Source organism: Pipra filicauda, unplaced genomic scaffold (assembly GCF_003945595.2).
Source record: "Pipra filicauda isolate LSUMZ 115617 unplaced genomic scaffold, ASM394559v2 scaffold421_size600610_pilon, whole genome shotgun sequence".
Classification (NCBI taxonomy): Eukaryota; Metazoa; Chordata; class Aves; order Passeriformes; family Pipridae; genus Pipra; species Pipra filicauda.
Window position 1 is genome coordinate 277,901 of NW_024104556.1, and position 27,718 is coordinate 305,618.

A 27,718-nucleotide genomic window follows, 5' to 3' on the forward strand; every position below is an offset into this window, starting at 1 on the left:
GGGCTGCACAGTGACCCCCTGGGACCTGTTTTACCCCAAGGCCGAGGCACTCCGGTGGTTACTGAGGGGGTGGGGAGGTGTGAGTCCTCCCCACCCCAGTGGCTCCCCCATCCCTGATATACCCCCAACACCCCTGTTTTGATCCCAAAAGCAGAGGCAGGGTTTACAGGCAAGGTGGGTGATGCTGGGGGCTGGCCCCATAGCTGTTTATTTCTTGTCTAGACTAGGAATATCTCCTGGATCTGGGGATAAACGGGGACAGAGCATCCAGACTCTGTGACCTGATGGATAATTCTCAGCTGAAAAAGAGAACGTGCCCCAGCACAGGGTTAACACCACTGGGGTTCAGTGTCCTGCCCCAGAGCAATTCCACAGGCTCCGAAGTGACAACAGGACGAAGAACAGCAGCCTCGGCTCCTGCTCCAGAGCGATTCCACAGGCTCCAAAGTGACAACAGGATGAGGAACAGCAGCCCCAGGTGCCAGAATGTGTGGCAGGGCCAAAGCTGAGTTACCAGTGACTATTTATTTGGGGAGGGGGGAAAGGAAGCAGATGTATGTACATATACATTCAGTCACGTACGTTTCCTCCCAGAAAAAGGCCCCATGAACGTATATTACATGAGAAGGTCTCCGGATTATTATTATTATTAATATTATTATAATTCTTCTTCTTCCTATTATTATTTAAAAGCAGGGGTTGTGCCCCAAAGTGCTCGCTGTGGAGCACAAGCGGCGACAGCTCTGCGCCGGCCTCGGGTGCAGGAACCGAGGAGGAGGGGATGTGTTTGGTGGCAGCCACGTGACAACGTCCCTCAGGATGCCTGAAGAACATGGGACTCCATCTCTTCACCCCCTCCCCGGCACACGGGACCAGTGTCCAAACCTCAAACTGGCTTCTGAGCTCTCCTAAAACCACGTTGGGATGTTTAAGGCCAAATTTTTGGCCCTGTTCCTTCTTCCTTAGCCTCAAACCTCATGGACAGGCTGATGTCCGGAGGCCCCGGGTGGGTTCTCCAGGAGGAGGAGGAGGCGGCGCAGCGGTGCCGTACTCAGTGATTGTATGAGCAACAAAACATGCACGGTAGCGATTGAGTGTTCCTGTCTCGCCCCCTCCACGCCCTGACCCTGTTCTAAAATGAACAAGTCCTCAGTCCTGTTCCCCGCCACAACGGGGGGATGCTCATCCCAGCCCACCCCACTCCCACCCTCTCCCTCACTACTAGTGGGACATTGTTCCATGAAGGGCAAATCCTTTGCCCTGTGGCAGCTGGACGAGGAGGAAGGCGCAGGAGGAGAAGCGTCCGGCTGCTCCCAAAACGCGCTGGACGTCCTTGGCTCGGTGGTGGGCACGGGGTCCACGCTGCAGGCACGTCCCTGGTGGGGACTGAGCGATGGCAGGAGGTTTGGGCTGCCAGTTGGCCAGACACAGGCCCTGCTTCCCCCAAAAATGGGTCCCCATGAGCTGTCCTCCCCCGGGCAGGGTCAGCACCAGGGGTCCCGCTCGGCCCGGCCGCGGCACAGGCTGTCGCTGCGCTGCCACGCGCTGTCGATGAGGCTCTGGGCGTCCTCGCACTTCTTCTTGACAGCCGCGTCCAGGATGGCCTTGTGCAGGAGCTCGACCTGGAACAAACGTGTGGGGCGTCAGGAGGGGAACAGACAACTGTCAGTTCTCCCTCTTGCTGTAAAACCACCTCAAATCCACACAAACTGGATCGTCTGTGTCATAAATATGGGCTGCCCCAGGTCCCTCCCACTCCCTTTGCCAGCGCGGGATGCTCGTGGCTTGTCTTGCCAGGCTCCAGATCCCACATCCTGGGCTTATATGGACAACAGAGAAACTCTCTGCCCTTTGTGGGAAAGCTGGGTTCACCCTGCAGGGACGAATTTACCCCTCTGCCCTCCTTCACTGGATGAAGGGTGTGAGGCAGCCCCACGTGCTCACCTGGTAGATGTTCCTCCATGCGGCGTTCAGCGCCGACAGGAACCTCTCCAGCTCTGTAGTGCAACTAAAATAGAGGACCCAGGGGGGCAGGAACTCCTTGCTGTCCTGAGCAAACTCCTAAACACCAAGAGAGAGGACGGATGTCACCGCTGGACCCTTGCCCAGCCCTGGGCCAGCCGGTCCCAAAGCCCCAAGCTCACCAGGATACAGTACTCCTTGCCAGCCTCCGTGGAGACGGCGGCGATGTCCGTGAGCTCGGCGGTGCCCAGCGAGCGGAAGAAGCTGGTCTGGCAGTCCTCGTGGCATGTGAAAGCCTTCTCATCCGTCAGCACGAGGCAGCAGGGAACACAAGGCGTGGGGGCAACACCCTGGGGGATCACCTGCACGGGGTGGGGAAACGGGGGGTTAACGTCTGGCATGGTGGAGCCCCATCTCCATGGGGTGCCCCGTGGGGAAGCTCTCCTGGCTCGGGATAAAGCTGCCTGTTCCATCCCTGCCAGGCATCCATGCTCCCTTCAGCAGCTCCAAAGGGGCTCCAGGCAAAGGAGAGGGTCGAAGCACCCACGCTTGGGGCCCGTCCCCAGCTCACCCCTTTGGAGACAGCCTGGCAGAAGTACTGCATCCAGTCCGCCATGTCCTCCTCGTTGTCGGCGCTCAGCTCCAGGGAGGGCCGGTCCGTCAGGATCACCTGGAAGGAGTGGGGCCGGTCGGTGGCGTTGGAGCGTCGGCATCCCCCGCACTGCTCGCCGCTGGGAGAGAGGGGAGGATGGAGATCAGTGGGATGGACATGCCAGCACCAGCCCGAAAACAGCCTCTGCCTGCCCTCCCTGCGCAGCACCTCAGCCCTCTTCCCACAAACACTCGTTTCCCCTCTGTGACATCCCCTGGGATTGCTCCAAGGATGGCCTGTCTCTGCGTATTGTGGGAGAGCTGGAGTTGAGCACAGTGGGTCTCCCAGAATGGCTCTTAGAGGAGTATTTCACCCTTCAGAGGCCAATTCCCCATCCAAGGGTGGACTCTGTTCAAAAACTAGGAGGAAATGAGGCCATCTCCCACTAAACCTGGCACCAGCCAGGAGCAAGCAGGGAGTCCTGCAGCATTGGTGTAGGTCATGATCTGCCCCAGAACACCTCCCTGGACATCCCAAGGAGCTCCTGCTCCCCAGATCCCCACTGAGTCTGGGTGCCCCATCCCAGCAGCCACTTACCCCATGTTGATGGAGAGCAGGGGGGTGACGTCGGTGCGATCCGGGTACTGGTACAGGATCCCGTTGCTGCCGTTTGGGAAGATGAGAGATGGAGTCACCGGAATCAGCTCAGCTCTGGTATCCCCTGCCTTCAGTCCCATGGCCAGCCCTGCCCTGTCCTCCACCCACACAGCCCCGTGGGGTCACGTTCCTGCTGCTGGGCACCCACAGCTGGTGGCTTTAGCCCTCCTGGTGACAAGATGGGTCCTCACCACCTCCCATGCAGCACAGCGCTCCCAGCACCTTCTCCAACGGGCCCTGGCTGCCCCTGACCTGCAGCCCCAGCGCCCACCTGAGCACCACGAAGCAGGTCTTCCACTGCTCCTTGCCCAGGTAGGAGGTCCCTGCCTTGTAGTGCAGGATGCCGTCCTTGGTGACAGCATTTTCACTGGAGGAGTAGCTGTTGCTGGCGGGTCCCAGCGCCTCATCCATGGGGTCTTCCCAGTGAACGAGGCCGTAGAAGCGCACCACCACATCGCAGGCCTGTGAGGAGCAGCAGAAGTCAAGGGAGCCTCCCGTGAGCCTTCATCACCCGCGGTGATTGCGGCGATATCCAAACTCACCTCACACTTGGACTCCTGCGCCACGAACTTTGCGAGCGCCAGTTTCTCCATGGTGGCATCCGTGAGGATACTGGGGTACGGGGGCTCCCGGCACCCTTTGATCATGGCTGACTTCAAGGAGACCAGGAAGAACCTGAGAGGGAGGCAGAGATCTCTGACAAGGTCAGGGCAAACAGCCCCTCATCTCCCTCACACGCTCTGGTGCCCAAGGGGCTCCCCTTCACTGTGGGCCTCTGGGTCCCAAAATCAACCTACAGACCAGAGGTGATGGGGGGTTGCAGAGCCTGAACTCCAGAAAGGAGCTCACAGAACCACAGAATATTCTGAGCTGGAAGGAACCCAAAGGAACAAGTCCAACTCTTAAGCAAATAGCCCATACTGGCATAGACCCTGCAGCCTTGGCATTATTAGCACCATGCTCTAACCAACTGAGCTAATCCCAGGGCTGTGGGTAGGACTGGGAGGTGGACACATCCAAAAGAGATCCCAGTATGACCATCAGCTGTCATACATCCCTGAGCTGACCACACAGGCCTGGGGATGTGCCTTGGAACTCAGAGCTCATCCCTGCTCATCCCAAGTGACACAAGGGACATGGGGATCTGCATCACCCAGATCCCTGAGGCTCAGCCTGAGGGACAGGGTGACTGCTGTGTTTATCCAGGGAAGATAGTTTCAGTGTATGCATGCCTGAGGCAATTCCAGCTGCTTGCAGGGTTCAGCCAGTGGCATCAAACCAACCCAAACCCCAACTGGTGGCAGGACTTTGTTGTGAAGGGCTGTCAGTGCCGTGTCCTGCACTCCCCACGTCCCAGGTGCCGCTCAGGGGTTCTGTCCCTGCGCTTACTCGGTGAGAGCCATGTCAGCGGTGTCCAGCAGGAACTGCTTCCTCCGGTTGGTGCACACCAGGGTCACTGTCTGCTGATCCAGCCCCACCTGTGCCACACAGGGAGGGTTAGGGAAGCCAGGCATGGCATGAGGGGCAATGGAGCAGGGCTGGACCTGGCTCCTGGCCCTGGGGAGAGGGTCAGTGGTCACTCCGCTGCCCACAAGCAAGGTGGGCACCCACAGAGGTGGCATTTGAGGGGGGATCACTTCCAACTCTCTCAGTCTCAAAGACTCACTGGCCAAAACACTCCCCACAGACACAAGCACACCCCACCGTGATGCTCCTGGCACCCTCATCCCTCAGGCAGGAGAGGACTGTCCCAGCTGCCCTCCTGCTCCCCAGCTGCTCACCGAGATGTAATCCAGCTCGTTGTAGGACACGGCCTCCTCCACCATGTACGGCTTCTCCGCTGCCCCTGGCACAGACACAGAGAGCCACGTGAAGGGGGGCAAAGGACCCCCTTGGCAGCAGCAGCAGCGATGGACCTGCAAACCGAGCCGTGTCCCAGGCAGCACAGAGCCACGGGACACGTGTCCCAGGGCTTCCCGGGGGACAGGCCAACCTGAGCTCCCTACTGGGACACGAGGGAACTGGCAGTGAAGGCAGGGAGCTGTGGTGCCCTAATTCATGGACAAGCCTCCCTCCCTGCTGCTGAGCCCAGGGGCTGTTGGGATAGGGTACCTTTCCGGATCAGGTACACGTAACAATCCGTCAGCAGGACGTAGATCAGCTGCAGGTTCCCCTCCATGTGCCCGGTGCTCATTCGGATCATCTGCATGGAGACAAAAGAGCTCTCAGCCCTGGGCTGATGCAGGCACAGAGCTGGCCCTTCAATCCATGGTGACCCCCTTACCCTGAATAACTGTTCCTCGTTCTCCCGAAAGACATGGATCATCAGCAGGAGGAGATGGTTGTTATCCACCCTGTGGAGACAGACAGCAGAGGATGGACACGGACATGGGGCTGGGTGAGTCCGGGAAGGGCAATCCCCTTCCTAATTGAACATGTCCATGATTTGGGCACTTGTTATTCCCCCAAGACTTTCTCCTCCTGACCCCTTGTGCCTCCTTTTCACCCTGGAAAAGGATGGGCTTTGCCCCCCAAACCAAGGACAAAGGGGAAAGCACCAGCTTGAGCTCAAGATTGTTTGGAAGACGTTCTCCCTGCTGAACAAAGCCATCCTCACCTGAACTCGGAAGGATGGGTCAGCTCTGAGGGGCTGCCCTGCCCCTCCTCCACCCCAGAGTCCTCGGCACTGCTCAGGGAAGGGCTGGGCTGCTCCTTCTTGGGCTCACAGGGAGCCTGGGGGTTGGTGGTTTCTGTCTGGCCAGTTTGGGGTTCATCACTCGCCCTTCCAGACTCCTCTACTGCCCCAACTGCTTCTCCCTCTCTGCTTTCTTCTTCAGGAGCCTCAGGGCTACCAGAAACATGTGGCGGTTGGCCAGGCCCTGGAGGGTCATGGTGGCCACCACCTGGTGCAGCAGCGTTTGGACTCTCGACGGTAAATCGGTAGAAGTCCATGGGGGCTGAAATCCCCTCGCTAAAGTCGCCAGAGGACGATCCATCCGGGGTCTCCCCTGGCGTGCCGGTCCGAAAGGGCTGCCCGGGGGGCTCCAGGGGAGCGTTCCAGCCCCCGGGGTCCAGTTGCCCGTTGAGCCTGTCCATGACCTTGCTGAGGGGCTGCCCCAGGCTCTCCATGGACGTGTCCTTCATCTCGGGGATGCGCAGGGCCAGCTGCCCGAGGGCCGGGCGCTCGCCCCCCTCCTCCGGCCGGCGCAGGGCAGCGGGACCCTCGTCCCTGGGCGGCTCCTCCCTGTCACTGAGCCCGTTGACGCCGCTGTCCCCGCTGGCCTCGGGCGCTGTGGGGGCCGGGCTGTTCACCACCTCCTCGGCCTTCACCTTCTTCTTCTTGCCCGTTTTCTTCTTCTTGGCCAACCTGTGAGAGACAGGAACGTCACTCACCTGTGCCTGCTTAGACTCTGCGATCCCACCTTTTCCCAACAACTTTCCTTTGCACTTTTCCCTATTGCAGGGAAACCCTATCAAGAACATCACTCGATGTGCAGTCACATAGAGCTCTCATCTCCATGCCAGTTGTCACGAGACACAAGGTATGGACACTTTTTCCTACTTATCCCCAACAGAAGAGGCATCACCGCTGGATGCAGCACCTTGGGCTTCCTTTGGCTGCGAAGGGATCACAAATGGATGCAGAGCTAAGGTGACATGGGAGAAATCCCTGGCTGAGAGCAGGCAGCTGGGAAGGGAGGAGCTTCCTAGAGGTGGGACTGCCGTGTCCCCACCTGCCAGAAGAGGGAGATGCAGGCTGGAGCCTGCTCCAGCCAGTGGCACACCGGGATGTGCTGCGGAAGTGTTCTGGACACCCTTGACACCCAAACTGCTGTCAGGTCACCCTTGTTTGGGAAGTGAGTGTGCTGCTCCCCTTCCCTGTGTCTGATGTGCAGGATGCCACGTAACCCAGCTCCTCTGCTCCTCCCAGGAAAAACTGGGCACAAGAACAAAGCCCAGGCCTGCTGGGTGGGTTTTGGGGTGTCCCCATGGCTGGGAGTGAGCAGACAGAGCCTTGAGCTCTTTGTCTGGGTTCAGGGCTCCAAGGAACCCCTGGGGATCTCCTCTGCAGGAGTCAAACGCCAGCTAGGAACTCTGTGGAGACATCTCCCACAACAGGTTTAGCCACAGCTTGCTGACAAACAGGAGGAGGGACAGGACAGGAGGGAAGATCCAAGACCCAGAACTGCTGCAAACCTGCCACCAGCTGGAGAGAGCTCCAATTAAAAGCTCACAGGTTACTCTGACACACACTGAAAGGTGTTGATATGGAGTCAGCCCAGGGGACCCCAGACCTACGAGACGAGCTGTGACACCTACAGAGCATCTGCTGGGGTCTGGACTATAAACCTGCTTTCTTATGACAGCTACACAAAGGCTCCAGCACAGACATCATCTGCACTGGGCTACAAGGGGTGGCACATCCTCAACATCAGGCCAGCTCTGTCCCTACCTGATGACCTCCAGCTCCGTGCAGCTCTCAGACTGGTCCGTCCCCTCGGGAGTGGCCTCTGCCTTCTCCCGGGCCGCCGTGTGCACCGGCGTGGTGTCGCTGGAGGACGGCACGTCGGCCTTCTCCTCGTTGAAGGGGTTGTGGCGCTGGGTCGGGCTCTTCACCGGGCCCTTGCTGCCGTTGGCCTCCGAGGCGGTGGAGCGCGGGCAGCTCAGCGTGTCCGTCAGGTCTCCGTCTGCAAAGACAAGGTGGGGAGGGCGGATCAGTGCCCGCTCGGGCACCTGGACGGAGGCAGGTGAAGCCAAGCTGCGTGCTGGGGGCCAGGGCTCTGCGTGGGCACTGCACTGCTCGCAGTGCCAGCGAGGAGGGACAGACTGGCCAGAGGTTTAGAGAGTGCCTGGAAACAACAGCTCGGCCACCCCAGAGCCGGCAGCCGGATTAGGGAGTAGAGGGGAGGGGTTTGAGGGGTTTTGGGGCCATGGTGTTTCTCAGCAAGACAACAGCGAGCAACGAGGCTGCTGCTTCTCCCCCTGCCACGGGAAGGTGCTTGCCCAGCTGGAAGGGCAGACACGAAGCCAGCCATGGAGCAGCATTCCTTATGGAGCTGACTACTCTCCTCTGCTCACACGGGACACACATGGGGAGCTGAAGTGTGGTGGAGGGGGACACAGCATTCCCAGGGGTCTGAGGACAGCAGGCAGCAGAGACATGTGGGAGCACAAACAGCTTGGCCCGTGTTAGTCTTCAGAGGGAAAAGGAGCAGCAGGGAAGTGCTGCAGGAGTCATGCTCAGAGTTATCCATCCAAAATCACGGTTAAAGGAAGGTTATCCATGCCCTCCTCTTCTCCAGCACCCTTCCTGGTCTAGTGGAAGGTGTCCCTACTCATGACAAGGGATAGGAATGAGATGATCTTTAAGGTCCCTTCCAACCCAAACCATTCCATGATTCTATGATTCAGCCACCAAGAAAGACCCCTTGGGGAGGGAACCACAAGGGAACTACACTTCAGAGGTGTAGGATTTGAGGAGGAAAATTAAACCTCTTCTAAAACTCTGATCCAGGCAGTTGGTGAGGGATGATGTAAAACACCACTTTGGTCCCACTGAAACTCCTGCCCCAGAGCGTGAGGGGTGTGGGCTCTTACCAGGGAAGTCAATGGGGTCATTAATGTTTGCATTAAAGGGAAATTCATGGAATCACTTAAATTGGGAAAGACCTCTAAGATCATGAAGTCCAACCATTAATAAAATAAAACATTTAAAAGCTATTTCAGCCTGCACCACCAATCCAGTGTTACTGCTTTGGCCTAAATCTTGCTGTTTCTGTGGAGACAAATCAATCTTTGCCCAAAATACAGAATTTTACCCCAAAATGCATTTGCTGAAAACAGGGAATGGCCCAAACTTTCTTAACCTCTGCTCTGTGTTCCCACAGCAAGGAATCCATTAGTGAGGTGACCTGGTGGGGGTGACAATTTCCCTGTGGCTGAGGAAGCTCAGCTCAGAGCAGTGGTGGATCCCACTACGCAACCAGGACCTGCAGATGGGAGCTGTGCATGCCTGAAATCCAGAGGGATCTGCCCCAGCACCCCTTGGCTTCTCCCGGCCTCCACCCAACACCCACAGTGAAGCTGGGTTTGGAAATGTGGTTTGCACCTTCAGGGACAGGTTGAACCATGTCTGGGACATCCCTGTGCTTGGGGTAAAAAAGAAGATGAGAGGGAGCCCAAGAACAATCCACATGGAATTCAGGCAGATTTCCCCACGTATTCAGGTGGTATCAAGTCAATTCAGATCCAAAGCTCCATCAGGCTTTGAGCTGCAAAGGATGGAGTGTGGGTGCGTCTCCTCCAGGGGTAAAGCAAGGAGGGTCCTGCTCCCATGGCACGGAGAGGATTCACACAGGGGCTGCATGTGGAGGAAGGAGAACCAGTTCCTCTAAACTGGGCACGTGCTCTTGGCCATAAAGGCCAAATGTAGCTGACAAGTTGGTTTAAAAAGTGGTAAAATAAATAAGAAGTGTAGTGATCCAAACTGAGCATGGCCACGTGCTGGATGTTGTGGCTTCACAGGAGATGTTTTGACACGGAACAGCAGGGCCCAGGGAAAACAAAACCTCCCAAATTAATCCCTGCAAAAGGCCCAAAATTAAAGGCAGCAGAATTAATTCATCTGTTTTCCAGGGCTTTCAGGAAATCAGTGATGGTGGATCAGTGTTTTTGATCAGCACCCTGCATGCTTTACCCCAAAGAGGAAATCCATGGTGTGCGGGCAGCTGGCACATCCCACATTTTGGAAGGACGCTGGTCCCTGCTGCCAGCTCCACAGCAGGGGCAATTTTCCAGCTTTTCTTTTGTAATCTGGACATGGAGGCATCATTAGATGCAGGAAAACATCCCTCAGCTGTGGGATATGTGGCCAGGTGAGCGTCTTTGTGTACAGCAGGAGCTGGGGAAAGCTTTGCCCACGGCCTCACAGGTGAGACACACAACCTCCCACCTCGGGGGATCTTTTCCACTCCTTTCTGCCTGTACAGAATTCCATCAAGATGGAGCAGTTGGTTATTAAAGAAATGAATGGGGGAACATGCAGCAAAGCTCAGGTGGCAGCAATGCAGAGAGAAAACCAAAATGCTGTAAGAGATGAGTGTGTCCCACCTTCCCAGTCTCTGCTGGGCATGGTCTGCATTGCTGGAAAGACATCTCCAAAATCATAATCTACAAAAACGAGGGATAAAACTCAGGATTAGAAATACAAGTAGTGGGGAGGGAAGGGGGGAGAGGGGAGACTGTGAAGGGGGTTTGGGGAGGGAGATGGGAATGGGGAGAAACAAAACAATCATTTACTGGTATCTGAAATGCATGAGAAAGCTGTCAGGGAATGTGGATGGGAATGGAAACCTGCTGCACTAATGGCAGTTCTGCTGGATGGTTGTGTTATGGGAGCTACAACAGGACCAGGGAAGGATGAAAGCCCCATTATTCATGCTGCTGGGAAGCTAAACCAGAAAAACCATGTTGTCCAGGGCTTGATCTTCTCTGGGAAGCAATTTAACCACTCTGTGCCTCAGTTTCCCCACTTCACACTTACCTCCCGTAGATACTGTGATGTTTGACTCATGAATGTTTGCAAAGCCAGAGCTCTGATTAAAGGGAGAATCTTGGCCTCTGACCCTAAAATCCCCAGCTCCACCTACACTCTCAGGGTAGAGAGATGCTCTTGTTGAAATGACGAGCTGGGAAATAGTTACTGGAGTTAAATTCCTCCACACCTGAGGAACAGCAGCAATTGCTGCCCTCCTGGGTCCTGGCCCAGCATTCCTACACCAGTGTATGGGGAAACTGAGACAGAGATCACAGCCACTGCCTGGACACATGGAACAGCCTGAGACGATGCCAAACCCAAAATGTAGCTCCAAAATCTCCTGGATCTCTACTCCAAACCCCTCTTCCCTGGAGCATGAAGCTGCTATCCCCCAGAAGCACAGCCAAACCCAAGGGACACCCAGTGAATAGGGACAGGCAGGAGATGTTTGGCACCAATCCATGCTCTGCTGAGGGAGGAGCAGGAATACAAGCCCTGAAACAGCTGCTTGTGCCAAACCTCTGGTGCTGGACAACCTTCTTCCTGTGATTTTTATTTCCAGGCTCCTTGTGCCAAATCTCCAGCTTACCTGGGATGCTGGAGATTTGGCATAAACAAGTCCCCAAAATCAAGCCCTTTCACGAGTGCAGATGTGGGTGAGCCCAAATAAGTGCTGTGCTCCCGAGTCCTTTGCTAAAATGACTCTAATGCCCATCCCAGGCTGCTCCTTATCATCTTTAATATCTGTAGGTTCCTGCATGTAAAAGGTGACCCTTGTCTCAAGGGAACCCATCTGTGTGTGGGCCCAGTCCTGAATTCACTGCATCCAACTAACAGTTCATTCCATTCCAATTCTATTCCAGAATCCCCTTGCTCAAACTGACATAAAGAATGGGACAGGGCCAACGTATTTTGGACTAGGAAGAGCAGCAGCAGAGCTGCTCCTTCATGTGAACATGGTGGGTGTGGGATGTGAGCTCCCTGCTTGGGCCTGCAGCAGGTTAAGGGGGCAGACACAAGGTACGTGTCTTCATGTTCATCAGGAACAACACCCAGCCTCTCTGACAGGGATAAGGGGACGAGGAAGACAATTTATGAGGCTGCTCAAGATGCATAAAGAGGAAAACTCAACACCTGTGAGACCACTGGCTGCCTTTCTCCCAGACTACAGATATGGAGAAGACTCTGGAAGCTATTGCCCCACCAGCTCCAGCATGTGTGGGTCTCTGGACTGTGAAATAATCAGTTAAAAAAGTTCCCCTGCAGCCCAGGGCCCCTGCCCTGCCCTGTCAGCCACATTCAGACATAGGCACAGCCTTCACTCCATGAGGAGATTCCTCCAGTTCTTGCTAAAACAAATCCCCAGGATGGGAACGTGGCCTGGGGTGACTGGCAGGGAAGGTCCTTCTCTCCCAGTCTGAGCCAAAGGGGCTGTTACCACCAAATCATCCCAGAATGGTTTGGGTTGAAAGGGATCTTAAAGTTCACCTAAATCCCCCTGCCATGGGCAGGGACACCTTCCACTAGCCCAGGTTGCTCCAAGCCCTGTCCAACCTGGCCTTGGACACTTCCAGGGATGGGGCGGCCACAGCTTCTCTGGGCAACCTGTGCCAGGGCCTGCCCACCCTTGCAGGGAAGAATTCCTTCCCAATATCCAATCTAAATTTCCCCTCTTTTAGTTTAAAACTCTTTTAATTTAAAACCATTTCCCCTTTTCCTATTTCCGAAGGATTTAAGGCCGAAGAAACTCACAGCGTGGCTCCTGGGGTTCTCACTTTGGTCTCTGCCAGCCCATGATTTGCTCATACCTCATCCCAAGGGGATGTGGAGCACTCAGCCCTGACTGCACCAGCCCCAAACAGCCACTGACCTTCGCTGGAGGGAGCGATGGCACTGTCGTCCCACTCCAGGTTGGTGGAGGTGACGGAGTTGAAGGAGTTGAGGGACAGGCTGTCGGAGCCGTGCACGGAGCTGGGCAGACGCTCCTCGAAGTCCAGCAGGTGCTGGGGCTTGTAGTAATCCGGCATGTACGGGGCCAGATCCAGGTATGGAGCATCCTGCAGGGAAGGGCGTGGGGTGAGTCAGGCTCCCAGTCACTGCTACTGGCACAACTGGGGGGAGAGTGCCACCCCATCCGGTTGAATGTCCCCTCTGAGTGCCCATTTCAGAGGAAACCCAGCGGCTCTGCTGCGACACCGAGGGTTATCCAGTGGTTTTGTGTTTCCTGGAGGGACAGCAGTGTTCCATACCACACCTGCAGAGTTCAGTCCTTCATCCCCACCAATCTGCCCCACAGCTGTCATGTTCCTCTTTTGAACAGTGCAGAGGAATAACTGAGTAATCGGAGTAAATTCCATTGCTGGATCCCCAAAAGACCTGAAAGTCTTCCCTACAAGCATCAGCATCACGTTTTCAGCTGAAGGCCAACAAGAAGGTCCACCCTGGAGCAAGTGGTGGGACCTGTCCCACTATGAACTCCTCCTACTCCACATTCCCACTCTACCTGAGCCGAGAGAACAGATCAAACACTCACCACGTCCACCCTGGACTCTCCCTGATCCACATTCCCACTCTCCCAGAGCAGAGAGAACTAATCAAACACTCACCAGATCTACCCTGGAACAAATGGTGGGACCTGTCCCACCCTGGACTCCCCCTGCTCCACATTCCCCCCCTCCCAGAGCCAAGAGGACAGATCAGACACTCACCAGGTCCAAGTCAAAGCGGATGAACTCCAGCCCAGACACCAGCGTTAAGAACAGGGTCAGATGATCGTGGCTGCAGACCAGGGCGTTCCTGCAGTGGGGGTAAAACAAAAGAGCTTTACAGATGTGGGAAGGAGGAGAAGCAGCTACAAGGGCCCTTCTGTTTCCTCAGTGGTGTCTCTGAGCTGCTCCAAACGGCCCCGGAGCTTGGGCAGCCACTACGTGCTGTCCCCAAACAGAGCTACAGCCTCATTTCCAAGTGTCCACCAGAGCTGGGTCCTTGGATAAGAGCTCAGCAGCTTCTTGGAAACCATGACAAATATGAAGGGGATTGCAGAGTAAAAGTAGGAACTAGGAGAGAGGCTTGCAGGTCTTCTTATCTATATAAGAGGACAGTGTGTCCACATCTGGGACCTTTAAATTCATCACGTAAATCCCACAAGGACAAAAATCAGACCCTGATCAACTTCTTGTTCCCCGCTGGCAAATTTGGGCTGGTTTCTGACAAGAAGGAATGCCAACCAGTGACCAAAGGAGAAAGAGCTGGGATACTCACTTGACATAGTACTTGTGCAGCAGGCTCAGGTTCTCCTGGAACAGCCTCAAGTAACTCTCCAAGGAATTTTCATTGAGGGCAAGGTACAGCCAGGCCCGACCTGAGAACAGAGCAGCAGAGATTTATTTGTGGGGAAACACCTGACAAGTGAAACAAGCCTAGAAATAATCACAAATCAGTTAAAACATGCCAGATTGTTCATTTGTATCATTTGAGGGCAGCAACTGACAGTGGGGGAATTCTGGTGGGGGAAATGCCAGTGAGAGATTCGTGATTTGGAGTGGAAAGAGGAGTAAGAGTCTGGTTGAGGATCAGCCACACAACCGTGTCTGTGCAGCGAGATGGGAGCCCCGCTGGAAATGCCAGGAGACAGAGGTGGAGGGAGAATCGCTCTGAATCAGCCCGGGTGCGATTTGACACCAATTCTGGTGCAGAGAGAGGTGATGGTGGAGTCTGTGCTCAGCTCCATTCTCACCAGTAGGGGCTTGGGACATGGTGGGTGTTGGGATAATCTGGCAGAGAGGATCTGGGCACTGTCCTGCACCACAAGCGGCCTCGATGGTCCCAAACATCCCCTATGGACAACCCACAGCAAGGAAAATGCAGGATCACGCAGACAACAGCTACAGAGAGACACTGCGGGGCGAGAGGGGATGCTCCCATCTGCCAGGAACCTTTCCCAAGGGCACGGCCCACAGAGCTCCCATTTCCCAGGAACCTTTCCCAAGGGCACGGCCCCACAGAGCTCCCATTTCCCAGGAACCTTTCCCAAGGGCACGGCCCACAGAGCTCCCATTTCCCAGGAACCTTTCCCGAGGGCACGGCCCCTTGGGTTTCAGGGCAGCAGAAGCCTCAGCACCTGATCCTGAGGCATGGTGACATTATTTCTAGACACCTCATGTGGTTATGGCAGGACTCCCACCTCCTTGGAACAAGCTGCCCATGGAAGCAGTGGGATCACCATCCCTGGGAATGTTTAGGAAATGTGTGGATGTGGCACTTGGGGACAGGGTTTAGTGGTGGATCTGGCAGTGCTGGACTCAGTGTTGGACAACTGGACTCAGTGATCAGAGAGGTCCTTTCCAGCTTTAATGATTCCACGACTCCTTGGCCTGAGCCAAGTGACCTGGGCTGTGCTGGCTCCCTGAATCCGTTGGCAGCCCTTCAGCACAACCTGCCTGGGCCTCCCCAAGCCCAGGTTTGCCCTCAGAGCAGGGACACTGCGAGCACTCACTGCGTCCCAGGTTGGTGGCCACGTGCTGAAGCACCTCGATCTGTTTGATGGCTTCTCGGCGTGTGAAGTGAACGACCAGCACCCAGTACCCCGAGGAAAGGTCTTGCAGGCTGGAAGAAGAGAAAGTCCAGAGGAAAATTAAGCAAAAGCTTCGTTATCTCCATCCCAACTCCTGCCTAGGTGGTTTCCCCGTGCTGAGGCTCCACACTAGGCTTTTTCCACGGGGAAAAGCAGCATTCCAGAGGCAGGCTCCAGGCTCACCCGTAGAGCAGAGCGTGGTCCAGGTGTTCACAGAGCCGCTGCAGGACCTTGTCATGGTTTCTGATGGCTGGTGTCTCGTCCTCACAGGCAGCAAAGTAGCTCTGCAGCTGCAAAAAGGAGATGGGATGGCTGGAACACCCTTCTACAGCCCTCGAGAAGGTGGAGATGCCAAAATGCTCATAACCAGCCTTAAATAGCTTTTTGTAATCTCTCAGCTTGCTAAACCTTGATGCAGGTTACTCACAGGGTGTAGCTGTTGGTTTTAAGAGTCCCCTAAAGGCTGTAACTCCAGGGAGAACCTCTCCCAGTCTCACCCACATCTCAGACACTCCAGCAGTGTGGTGGTGGCTGCACAGCCAACTTCCCCGTCTCCTCTTCCCTTTTCCCTCCCAGCCAACACCACAGTGGAGTCTGGTGGTTCCTCTACAGCCATTGCAAAGCGGTTCAGAACAGAAATAAACCCCAGCTTTGCTCTGTTTCTGGCTCTGCCACGGACGAGGGCTCTCCTCAGTTGAGGGTCCTGCCATGGGAAACCCTGGCTGGGGAGAGATGTTGCTTCCAGGTATAAAAGATGCTCCGAGTCCAGGAGCCTCACTCCTGCTGCACGATTGCTCTGTGCCAAATCTGTGAGAAGTCTCAGCAGAATTTTGGTGTCCTGGGCACAGACAGAGGTCTGATTGTCACAGGCAGCTCCAGTGGCCACAGCAGTGCTGGGTGTCAATGCCAGGCTGCCCCAGGCTTTCAAACACGGGTACAGATCTCCTGGCCACAGCAGCAGGACCCAGATGGAGGCACGTGCACATGGAAGGCAGTTCCATAAATCCCAAGTCATTTCCCTCTGCTGGAATGAGGCTACATCAGGGAATCCCAGAATGGTTTGGGTTGGGAGGGATCTTAAAGCCCATCTCATTACACCCCCTGCCATGGCAGGGACACCTTCCACTAGCCCACGTTGCTCCAAGCCCCATCCAACCTGGCCTTGGACACTTCCAGGGATGGGGCAGTCACATCCCTACAATGTATGGTGCCACTTTCTCAAAACCCAGGCCCATCTGCCTCACTCTGGTTAACCCTGAACTCAGGCCTGGCCCTCGGAGGCTCAGCACAGCATAAATTGCTTTTCTGCTTCTGCAAAACCTGCTCGAAATCCTAGAAATCCCCTTGCACCCAAATCCTATTTCCCTTCCCAGCTGACCCACCGGCCTCCTGCTGCCCCTGGAGCTTACAGATCTATTTAGGCCCCGTCTCACACATACTTGGCATCCAGGCAGGGAGATTACTCGCCCAGGATGTAATCCCAGTGGGATATGCCATGGTTGTTTGCTGGCAACAAGCAAGAACAGCTCAGCTGAGCCACGACAATATTCTAGAGAGTACATATAATAGTTTAGTGACCTGATAGGTCTTTGCCAAACCTCACCAGTTACATGATAGATTTAAAAAAATCCAAAACTTGACATTATTGTGCTCATCAAGTCCAACCTGTCCCCAGAAACTGGTTTCTCCTCCTGAATTATTACTAGAGAAGCTCCTTGAGAAAAATCATCCAGTCTCAATGTGAAGTTATCAAAGGGTCAGAGAACATCTCACAGCCCCTGGGAACTGACCCCGACAACACTCTTCAAAATATGAACACACAGAGCTCCAACACCCTCCTGCCTTGAAGACCTTGAATCCCTCTGGAGCTCTTAGGTAAGATGGGAGAGCCAGGCATGTTCCTGCATGGAGCTGGTCCCAGCCCTTACATGGGAAAAAACTGCTGAGCCTGAGAAATCCCAGCCAAGTTCCCTGGTCCGATGGCACAGCACCTGTCCCTGCCCTGCCTATTCCAGCAGGTAAATCCCCTGGGGAAGGAAATATGCAACAGGGTGGTGTTTGCAGAGGCACCTGTGGGTGCTCCGGAGATCCACAGGGTTTTTCACAACACCCAAGTGAGACCTGAAGCATTTCAGCACAGCAGCTCCTATCCATTTTTGGGAAGAAGCCGTCCCAGAAGATTCTCACTATTAGTAGGCAGCCCAGATGCAAGCAGAGAGGAAAATTCCCTAAAATCCCACTATTCAAGAACAATTCCAGGAGCTACCTGCAGCCAGGATTTGAAGCTGCACAATGACACAAGAGGAAGAAATAAAAACATCATTTAGAGCCATATCCCTCAGGACAGATAGAAGGAGCCATGGGGATGGTTCTCCAGAAGCTGGAGCTCACTAAAATATCCCATATTGGGGGGAAACTGAGGCAGGAAGCAAAGACTTCCCATGCCATGAGCCAGGATTTGAAGGTTGAAATTCCCAGCTTGTCCCAGCCAGGCTGTGGGCTCTGCAGAGAGCTGGGGCACCCTCGGAGGAGGTGCTGGGTGTTTCTGAGCTGGATTGGGGAAATGCAGCTGTGGGGGAGAGCTGGGGAAAACAAAAATAAACCAGGCACTCTGTTAGCTCACCACTAAAAAAAAGGAGACACGGCCTGGGGAGGTAAACTTGGAGAGGACTTGGAGCCCGTCTGACTGGAGGAATTCCCCGTGATAGAGACACTCCAAGCCTGGGCAGCAAAAGAGATGAAGAAATAGAAGCATTTCCTCTTTTTTCTTTCCTTCCTTCCCTCAAAATAACTCAGAACTTTGTCACACTCCTTGCTCCAGCCAGTTCACAGCTCCCAGCCCTCTCCGTGGCTACAGGGACTGACCTGCTCCCATCATCTGAGGGTGCAAACCGTTAGCAAACAGTGGTTGTCTCCATCTAAAAAATGGATTTATCTTCCCTAGAAAAGTCCAGTCTTCCCTCAGGAAGGGGTTTAGGTTTTGAAGGGCCCATTCTGTGTTACACCAAGGCTTGGTGTCCTTTTTAGCTGCTCTGCAAGGAGCACTGAGCCTCCTGCTCCACACAAACCAGCTCCCCCGGCATCGCATCCCCTTCCTGGGGAGGCTGCTGGAAAACCCATGGCCATATCCACAGCAAACCCTTCCCAAAAGGCTCAGCCCTGTCCCTTTGGCACAGAGCAGAGCCAGAGGATGAGCTGGTGTGACTGTGGTTTGCTCAGAATCACGGGGTCACACCAGCCCTGAGCACGTGGGACCCGGCCAGCGGGAAACACATACTCAGCAGTTTGGGATTGGGCACTCTGAGTCATGGCCTTTTAGGAGCTGTGGGTCACAGGGAAGCACACAAGGGCTTGCTCCTACCAAGACGTGCCACAACATTCTCCAGATGATGTTGCATCCAGGGATGGTGCTGTTTCCAGCATCCCTCCAAAATAAACACAGACGACTTCCAGCTGCGAGCCAAGGACGTGCACGGCTCACTGGAGCACAATTCCCAAAAGAGATCAGCCAGGTGAATCCCTGCTGAGCTCCCACGTGTCCAGGGAGGAAACAAGACAGAACAAGCCTTGGGATCTCCTGGGTGGAGTCATCCCTCCAGCCAGGGTGGGGAAAGACTTGCAAAAGCTGATGGGGAGGTGTTTTCGGCTTGAGAAGAAGAGTGAAGACACACGGGGGAAAGTTAGGATGAAACGGCTTTCCCAGCTGGGGAACAAAATCCAGTTGCATCGTTTCCCAAAGATCCAGTGCTCCAAGATCCATGTAGCTGAAAATTTGTAGGAACTATGACCAGGAGCATTGTGGGGCAGAGGATGATCTCAGCACCTGACCCTGATTGTGGTGATGGCAGGAGTGATGTGGCACTGCCCTGAAAAATGGCATTTTATGAAGTGTTTACACAGAGTCTCCTGTAAATCGTTATAAAACACACACGGATAATTGAACTGGCCTCTCCCTCATGGCAGCTGTTGGACCTGTCTGGGAGGTGGTGACCAAACTTCACGAGGCATCCACAAAGCAGCTCCCTGACATTCCTGGGCAGTGAGCCGGGCTGGAGCCAGGGAAATCAGGAAGGAGGCAAGTAATTGGGTTAAAAAGCATTAACTGAGCGTGACATTGGTCATCTCTGGGTTTTCTGGAGAGATGCTCTTCCCCTTGTCTCCTCTGTGCTGCAAATCCAAGAGGAAGGGCTGGCTTGGATGGAGGACTCGTGAGGGGCACGGCGAATGCCTGGAGCCCTGACCCAGGGCTATTTATAGACATTCCTGTGGCCAAAATAAGCACTGTTGGCATGTGGAGGGCATTCCCACCATCCACCAGGACCACTCCGGGCTCTGAGCACCAGCATGGGACAGAACCTGCTCCAGGGAATGGGACAGAACCCGCTCCAGGGAATGGGACAGAACCCAGTCCAGGGAAGGGTCACAACAGCCCAAGCAGTCGAGTTAAACACACTCGAGAGAACGTGGAGCAGACGGATGTTTGTCCAAAGGGAACAGACTGGGCTGGCACAGGGGGAAATAATAACACCTTGTCCCACTGAGGAGAAGGAGGATTTAATTGCTGTTTATCAATCACGAGTTGATTTTTGGCAGTGACACCCCACCCTGCGCTGGCACACACGAGGCCATTCCTTGGTCTATTTTATAACCTATTAATTGCAGTGGTTCTCAACGAGTGTGAAGCTTTCCAGGCCCAACTGCAGAGCTCATGTGTTGCAAGGGATGCTAACAAACCATCAGGGAGGTGTGCTGGGAAGCCCATTCCCAAATCTAATCATTCTTGTGGTGCACCTTTGAAATCTCTCCAAGAATTCTAAAAACTTATTAAAATATTGAAATAGTCTCCTGATCTGTTCAAGACTGGCCACAACCCAACTGAGTCTCTATCTCCCCTTTATAAATCTGCCCCACAGATGTTTCACCAGCAGCTTTCCAACACCAAGTTCATTTCCCTTGTTCTGCTTGGTATTTCCCTGGCAGGACAAACAGGGAGACAGAACAACAAACACTCCTTGCATTCCTCAGCTCCTTACCCAGGAGGGGAAAGGGGAGAGGCTCTTCAAAACCCATTCCCACCCATAGCACATGGACTGACGAGGGGTTTTCCCCATCTGGAAGAGCTGAGCACCCTCAGAAGCAAGTCTGGAGCTCCAGGGAATAGCCTTGGTGGCAGGTGACTGACTTTGTCCCAAGCATTGGCAGCTCAGCACCAAGGGAAGAGGCAGTGGGAAAAGACAGGACAGACACCTCAGAACTGGTACCTGCTCATACCTGCTCAGGGGTCCAGACATTCAATGGCAAATGGATAAAAAGGAGTCTGAACTCCTGTGCCTGGAAAACTCCTAGTTTTCCACACCACTCATAAAAGCAGGCTCAATTTCAAGGCAGGGGTGTTATTCTCTCTCATATACTTGTAGGACACAAAGCCCTGAAACTCCAGCTCTAGCAGGGCCTTTTGGGGGCCACATATGTGATCTGACTCAACATTCCTTACAAGCAGCTTCCAAACCAGCACCAGCTTCCCATCCTGGACTGGGGCTTTTCCCTAATGAAACACACCAGCATCAGCACCTGGAAGGCACCATGAGTGACTCTGGTGCCTTCTCTCCAGGAGCAGCCTGGAGAGAAATGGTGATGGGCAGAGACAGGAGGCTGACACAGGTGAAGCTGAAACCCACAGCAAAGCTGCTCCATGCTGGAAACACTGAGCTTTGAAGCCTTCCCAGTCCAGTGCCAGGTTGTCACCTCGAGGGACACGCATGCTCCTCAGCTCCACACCCCCAGGGCTTTTCCAGGGCTTCCCTTCATTACTTCTAAGCAGCAAAGCTTGCAGCAGGCTGGACCCGTGTGCGGCTCACAGCCAAGGACAGGGTTTTTTCCAGTGAGGATACTTCCATGTTGCAGGGAGAATCCTGTTCCTCTGTCACAAGAAGCAGAGCAGGGGATGGGCTGCTGCAGAACAGGATCTCTGCACGAGCCAAAGACACGTGGGAAGGTCACATGCTCAGCATAACAGAAAAAACAGATTTGATGGGAAGCAAAATCAAAGTTTGGTGGCAAACACAGCAAAGGCAAGCGAGGTGCTGCTCTCTCTCACACACCAGGTATCCGCTGACCTGAGTCCCTCCCAATCACCCCGTTCCTCCAGCCCACGGTTATTTCAGTTCTTGGATTTCTCTTGGACCAGGTCACCAGATGTGGGGGAAGCTGAAATCACTCGGCCACTGAAATTGCACAATCGGAGGTGGAGAGGCTCGGAGGCTTTGCTTCAGCTCCTCAGGAAAAGCCACAGCCAAAATTCACACTCCTAAACCGACCGCTCTTCCCAGTGAAACAGTTTGTCTTAGAGGGAGGAGAACAAGTGGGATTTTTTTCCTCCCCATAAGGTTATCACAGCCTTGTCCACCTGCAGCTCCAGAGCCGATCTGGGGGCTTACAGAAAGGCAAACATCAATTTAGGTACATGCAGAATCCAATCCCCTTGAAATTGCGGATGATGAACCTCGTGTCATCACCAGACCTGTGGTGGTTTGAGTGTGAGTACCAGAGGGGCTCCTGGATGGTCAGACTGGGAACTTTCCTGAGCACTGGGATAAGGCAAGAGGAATTTCTAACGAGACAACCCTTGAAATACTCAAGCAAACCAAGCAAAATCAGCTGTGCTGAGAGCAGAACCACAGCACAACAGAGACAGAACCCTTCAAGGGCCACCAAAACACAGCTTTGGAGTTGCACGTGTTCATCAACTTCTTAAAAGCACCAGAGTAACCTTTGTGCCTTCGTGGACAACTCATGAGCTCCATGAGGTCACTGCTACCTTCACCCACAGGCTTCTGGCAGCTGGCAAAGTTCACACAGGTGGCAAAGGGACAGGCAGGAATACCCTGCCATGTGGGCCCTGCAGCAGCAACGGATGTAGCCTGGAGAGACCCGAGCGAGAGGAAAGATCCTGGCAGAGATAAAACCCCTGTGGTCTTTGAGCCAGCAAGGTGCTCCTCAGCAGGGAGCAGAAGGGAAGAGACTATCTGGCTGTTTTCACATCTCCAGAATTGCTGCCTTTGTATCATGGGCTAAATAAATTCAGCCTGGCAGAGATGAGCACATTCCCTACAGGATTTGAGGAGGAATGCTTCACTCCAGCACTCCCTGCTTCTCTCCAGGACAGTGGGCACTAAGACATCCCCAAATCCACCCTCTTTCACCAGGCAGAAGCAGAGATGTCACAAGGCAGAAGTCAGCAGCATGGGAGACTGCAAAGGCATTTCAAAGGTACAGGGCTAAAAATCCGAGCCGGAGACAGGCAGCAAAGGCTCAGCATTAACTCACTGTGAGAGCAGTGGAAACCTTCCCAAAGTCATGCAGAGCCAAAGCTTTTGGCAAGAACTCCTGCAGAGTCAGCAAAAACCACTGCTCCACCTGATTGACATGCACCAAGGATCAGCTGCTCCAGAGTTCATGGGAATGTGTGTCCTTCAAAGCCAGCAGAACAGACTGAAAACCAGAGAGGAGCCCCAAAATCTTGGATTCCGATCTCTTTTCTGATTTTACATTCAGCTCCTGGAGTTGCCAACAATAACACTGTTTAAGGACTTTGCATTTTCAACACCAAATCCCAGGTGGGACAGCAATAAACCTCTGCTGAACCCACTGCAATGTCCAGGGAATCCCAACAAGAGAACACAATCCACCTACGCCACCAGCTCCACAGACCAGGTCACCTGTGACGGCTCCTGGCTACCAGGAGATGGTTGGACAAGGATAGCTGTGAAGCTGCTGGCATGTCTGGTGTGCCAAGAATCCAACCAGGAGGCAGGTCTCATCCCACTGCTGTCACACGCAGCAGCATCTCCCAGAAGGAAACAAGCACTTGAGTGAACAAGGGCCTGCACACTCAGCCATAACATGCCCATCTCCAGCCTTCTGCCTCAACAAAGCCCTAAATCTTTTAAACAAATATGGGTTAGGCATCAATTTGTGCAGTAATTTGAGCTGGAGCACAGCCCTCTCAGCAGAAAGTGAGATGAGGGGGAACTGAGTGGGAAAAGGGAAAAGAGACAGTCATGAGACAGCAGTAACACTGTCCATGTGTGCAGAAAGCATCACCCTGGGAGTTAATGTAGAGCTTCCAGGGAGGATACAGGGGACAAGCTGTAGATGGGAAAATCAACACAATGTTCCCAATTCTCTTGGATCTGTGTTGGAATCAAAGCAGGGACCCAGCTCCTCAGTGCTGAGCTTTCCTAAACTCTCCTGAAGCCACCAAGAGTAGAAAGCTCTTCACATCTTCCCAGCTGGAAGGCCAATTTTGTCTAAATTGGGTGTTTTGCCTCTCTTTGCAGTGGAGGCCTGACCTCACACCTCTGAAGTCCATGGCAGAGCTATCACTGATCTCACACTGGCGCCTGGGAACCACACAGAGAAACCCACAGGCTGGAATGACCCCCCCCGGCAGGTTTGCCACCTTGCATTTTCCATCCATGCTCCATCCCTCACACATTCCCAGGAAAATACGACAAAGAGTCCTGTTCACCAAGGTTTGAGGGATTCACTTGGAATCAAAGCACTTTTTTTTTTTGCTGTGGATTTGTATAGAACTCACCCACTGCTTGTGCTCTGACCCCTGAAGTTCAGCATCCCCTGGTAAAAACTGAAATCATGGCCAAGTACAGTCACAGCCCAGGTGTCAAACCCTGCCCAGGGCTGTGCTGCTGCTCCTTGCCTTCCCCATCCCGGGCACAGGGAAGCTGCCAAGCATGGGGTGGTTTTCCCTGGGTAACTCCATGAAAGTAAGACACATCCAAACCCTCTGTTCCACAACTCACACCTGCACAGGTGGTGAAAGCAAGGAGTGAGAACCTACACAGCGAGGAAGCTTTCGAAATCAGGGGAGAGATGCTTGGAAAACTCCTCCAAGCCCCATGACGCAATTCCAGAGCCAAGGAGTTACTCAAGAGGAGACGGAGGGAGAGCAGGATTTCCCAGCACAAAGCCAGCTGCTCCCCTAACCTACTACTTTACTCTTTCCCACTAATAGGGAAAAAGAATTATCAGAGATTTGAGGCTGAAGTTGGAGACATAAGTGCCAGAAAAAATTAGCAGCTCCATAGCAATTTCCCTGAGGAAGGAGAACTGCATCCCAGGGATATAAAGGAAGTTGGAATTTCACCATGGGCTGAATTTGGTTTCACTGGGATGGTGCAAATTAGTCCATCAGCCTGAATTTTCACACGGGTTCTTACACTTCCCTGAGCTTTGCTCTGAACAAGAACCAAGAGGCAGGATTGAAAAATCCCAAAATTTTCACTGCTGGACCAAGGTAGGAGTTGGCAGGGGTCAGGTAGGCCAAGGTTTGTTGGCAGATCTGAAGCTGAAGAGTCCTGTTCAATCACAATAATTAAAATAAAAAACACGTTGATTTTTTAGCATTTCCAACAGGGATCCTCCAAGGATTTTCTGAATGCAAACAAATTATGTCCAACAAATCCTGGGTAGGAAGTTGTATTCCTTATACATCCAGGGAAACTGAGGCAGGAGTGTTGTGACAGAGCTTGGAGCAGGCTGAACATCCACTGATTTCCACATACATACAATATTATCCTCAATTTTAGAGGATAGAAAGGTGAGAGACCAGAGGTCAGGGTCATCCATGGAAGAAAAAGGCTGGGAGAGGTTTGCACATCCATCCTACATCCCAGAGGTGATCCCTTTTTAAAAGTACTATGAATTCACTCATGCTGGTTTTCCTAAGACAAGTTTTCATGGATAAATCCGTGTCAGGACACACTGCAGAGCACAGGAAATCTCCTATTCCATAAGGCAGAGGAAACCAAACGACTGGAGAAACAACAGTGAGTCCAGAATGCCTCCTTTCCCCCAAAACTTGGGATGAACACAAACATGACTCCCTTTGCCTCCTCAAATGGAGCAGGGGTTCTTTCTAAAGCGTGGCTGGAGCTCACATGTGGGCCAACGCAAAACTTCCAGCGCGTCCTTACAACTCACTCCCGTGGCCTTCCCAAAGATTCCAGCATCCAACATCCATCCCTCCGTGCCTGTCCTGGTCCCCTCTGTGCTGGCACAGACGTTCCCCAGCACCAGGATGGGTGTTAAGGAACACTCTCATGGTCAGACGAGTGAGGAGAAATGAGGGGCAGGGAGGAGGAGAAGGTGAGAGAGGGTATGAGGGCACACGTGTTCAGAGCCCTCATTTTGAGGGCACAAAGGTATGAACCACACATTCCTTGTGTCTGTGGGGAGAAGGTTCCAGGTCCTGCCTCTCTGACCTGGCTGGAGGGAGGACCTCTAGAAAGATGGTTTTAGGCTGGACTGATTCACATCACCACTGAGAACAGTCCCAGGAAAAGGGATCCCCCCCATCCTGTCCACAGGAGACAGAAACCCTTTGAAAAGGGGGAACTCCAGGTGGGAGGATCCCGGTATATCCCACCCAGCTGAGACAGAGGGTCCTGGGTGTGATGCTTTGGCAGGGTGACCCCACAACCCCAGATGTGCCACCCCCACCAGCAGAAGGGCTGCCTCCAACCCCGCACTGCCAACACAGGGGTCTCCAGGGACAACCCAAATTCACCCAGAAGAAGCCCTAAAGGTGTCTCTGCCTCTGACAGAGGGGATGCCAGGTGTCCTTGACCCCACAGTCCCTCAGTGTCCCTGTAGTGTTCCCAGCCCCCTACCTCGGGTGTGGGGGGTCCCTAAGGACAGTCCCCCAGCCCCACACCTCGGGCAGGGGGGTCCAAAGGGACTGTCCTTTAGCTGCACATCCACAGCAGTGATGTGCGCCTGGAGAGTCTCCAGGAGTGTTCCCCAGCCCCGAACCTCTGGCAGATGCAGTCCCCAGGGGCACCTCAGGGCAGAGGGGTGTCCCCAGGGCTGTCCCGGGCCCTATTCCCCGGCAGACAGGGGTCCCCAGGGCTGTCCTAGGGCTGTCCCCAGGCCCACAGCACAGGCAGAGGGGGGTCCCCAGGCCCACAGGGAGTCCCCAGGGCTGTCCTACGGCTGTCGCCACCCCCGCATCCCCAGCACAGCGCTGTCCCCAGCGCTGTCCCCAACACCAGCATAGGGGGGGTCCGTCCCCAGGGCCGTCCCCAACCTCGGCACAGGAGGGTTCCCACCCCCACATCCCCAGCACAGGGATGTCCCCCGGGCTGTCCTACGGCTGTCCCCAACGCCGCAGCCCCAGCCCTGGTGCTCCCCAGGCCTAGTCCCCTCAGCGCCAGGGGTCGGTGTCCGCAGCCCCCGCCGCTCCCCCCCGCCCGCTCCCACCTTCTTGACGGAGAGGGAGATGTTCTCCAGGATGCGGTCCTTCACCTCCGCCGGCTCCATGGCGCCTCCGCCCGCCGCCGCCGCCCGCCGCGCCCGCCCGGCGCAGGCCGAGCGCCGTCCCGCCCGCCGGGCCCGCTCCGTCCTGCCGGCTCCGTCGTGCCGGCTGCCCCGGCCGGCCCCGGGCTGGCGGCTCCGCGGCGCTCAGCGCGCCATGGCCGGGCGCGGGCACGAGCGGGCCCCGCGGCAGCGGAGCGGAGCCGAGCGCGGAGCCGCCGCCGCTCCGCCGGGAACTGAGGTCACGGGGAGGGAGGGACGGACGGAGCGAGCGGCGCTGCCGCTCCCGGGCCGGCGGCGGGACCGCCCCGCCGGCGACACGGGACCAGCCCAGCCGAGCCCAGCCCGGCCGAGCGGAGCCGAGCCCAGCCTAGCCCGGCCTAGCTTAGAGAAGCTGAGCCGAGTCGAGCCCGGCCCAGCCCTTGCCCGACCCAAATGGCGCCCGCAGGCCCCCTCAGGGGCGAGGGGGTGGAGGGGCAATGGCGGTGGGACCCTCGTGACCCCGTGAGGGAGACGGCGCTGAGCCCCTCATGAGCCACAGAGGGGATTGAGGGGGACGAGGGGAGATGGCGTTGGAGACGGTCATGGGATGTGAGGGGGAATGTGACGGGAATGGCACTGAGTCCCTCTTGAGCCAGCAACAGGGACATGAGAGGAGATGACATTGGAGAGGTGAGAGGAGATGAGTGGGGGCATGTTGAGGGAGATGGCACTGGGGACAGTGAGGGACGTGAGGAGAGATGGCGTTGGCGCTCTCATGAGCTACTGATGGAACGCGAGGGGAGATGGCATTGGGGACAGTGAAGGGACACGAGGGGAGATGGTGTTGGGGACAGTGAGGGGGGATGTGAGGGGAGATGGCACCGGGTCCCTCATGGCTCTGGGCTCTTTGAGGGGACACGGGAGGAGGTGGTGTTGGAGACAGTGAGGGCATGGAGGGAGATGGCACAAAGTCCCACACAGCCCCAGGCTCAGTGAGGAGACATTAAGGGAGATGGCATTGGGGACAGTGAGGGGACATGAGGGGGGATGGCTTTGAGTTCATTATGTCCTTGACCTTGGT

At 54.9% G+C, this 27,718-nt stretch overlaps 1 protein-coding gene across 2 annotated transcripts; it reads right to left on the minus strand.

Annotated features, from left to right (window-relative positions):
* Positions 1-491: 491 nt before the first annotated feature.
* On the minus strand, positions 492-27,000 carry PLEKHM2 (pleckstrin homology and RUN domain containing M2). Of its 2 annotated transcripts, XM_027711428.2 has the most exons (20): positions 26,602-26,661; positions 15,505-15,611; positions 15,244-15,353; positions 14,010-14,109; positions 13,457-13,544; positions 12,619-12,805; positions 10,322-10,381; positions 7,665-7,899; positions 5,829-6,578; positions 5,496-5,565; positions 5,324-5,414; positions 4,993-5,057; positions 4,601-4,689; positions 3,754-3,886; positions 3,483-3,673; positions 3,152-3,217; positions 2,534-2,693; positions 2,145-2,324; positions 1,945-2,061; positions 492-1,622 (listed from the first exon to the last, which is right to left on the minus strand). In XM_027711428.2, the coding sequence occupies exons 1-20, from the start codon at positions 26,659-26,661 to the stop codon at positions 1,485-1,487; spliced, it is 2,997 nt and encodes a 998-aa protein (XP_027567229.1). In that variant the 3' UTR covers positions 492-1,484. The 2 variants fall into 2 exon arrangements, with proteins under 2 accessions (XP_027567229.1, XP_027567231.1); XM_027711430.2 differs by lacking the exon at positions 10,322-10,381 and having other exon boundaries at positions 26,602-27,000.
* Between the last annotated feature and the right edge of the window lie 718 nt (positions 27,001-27,718).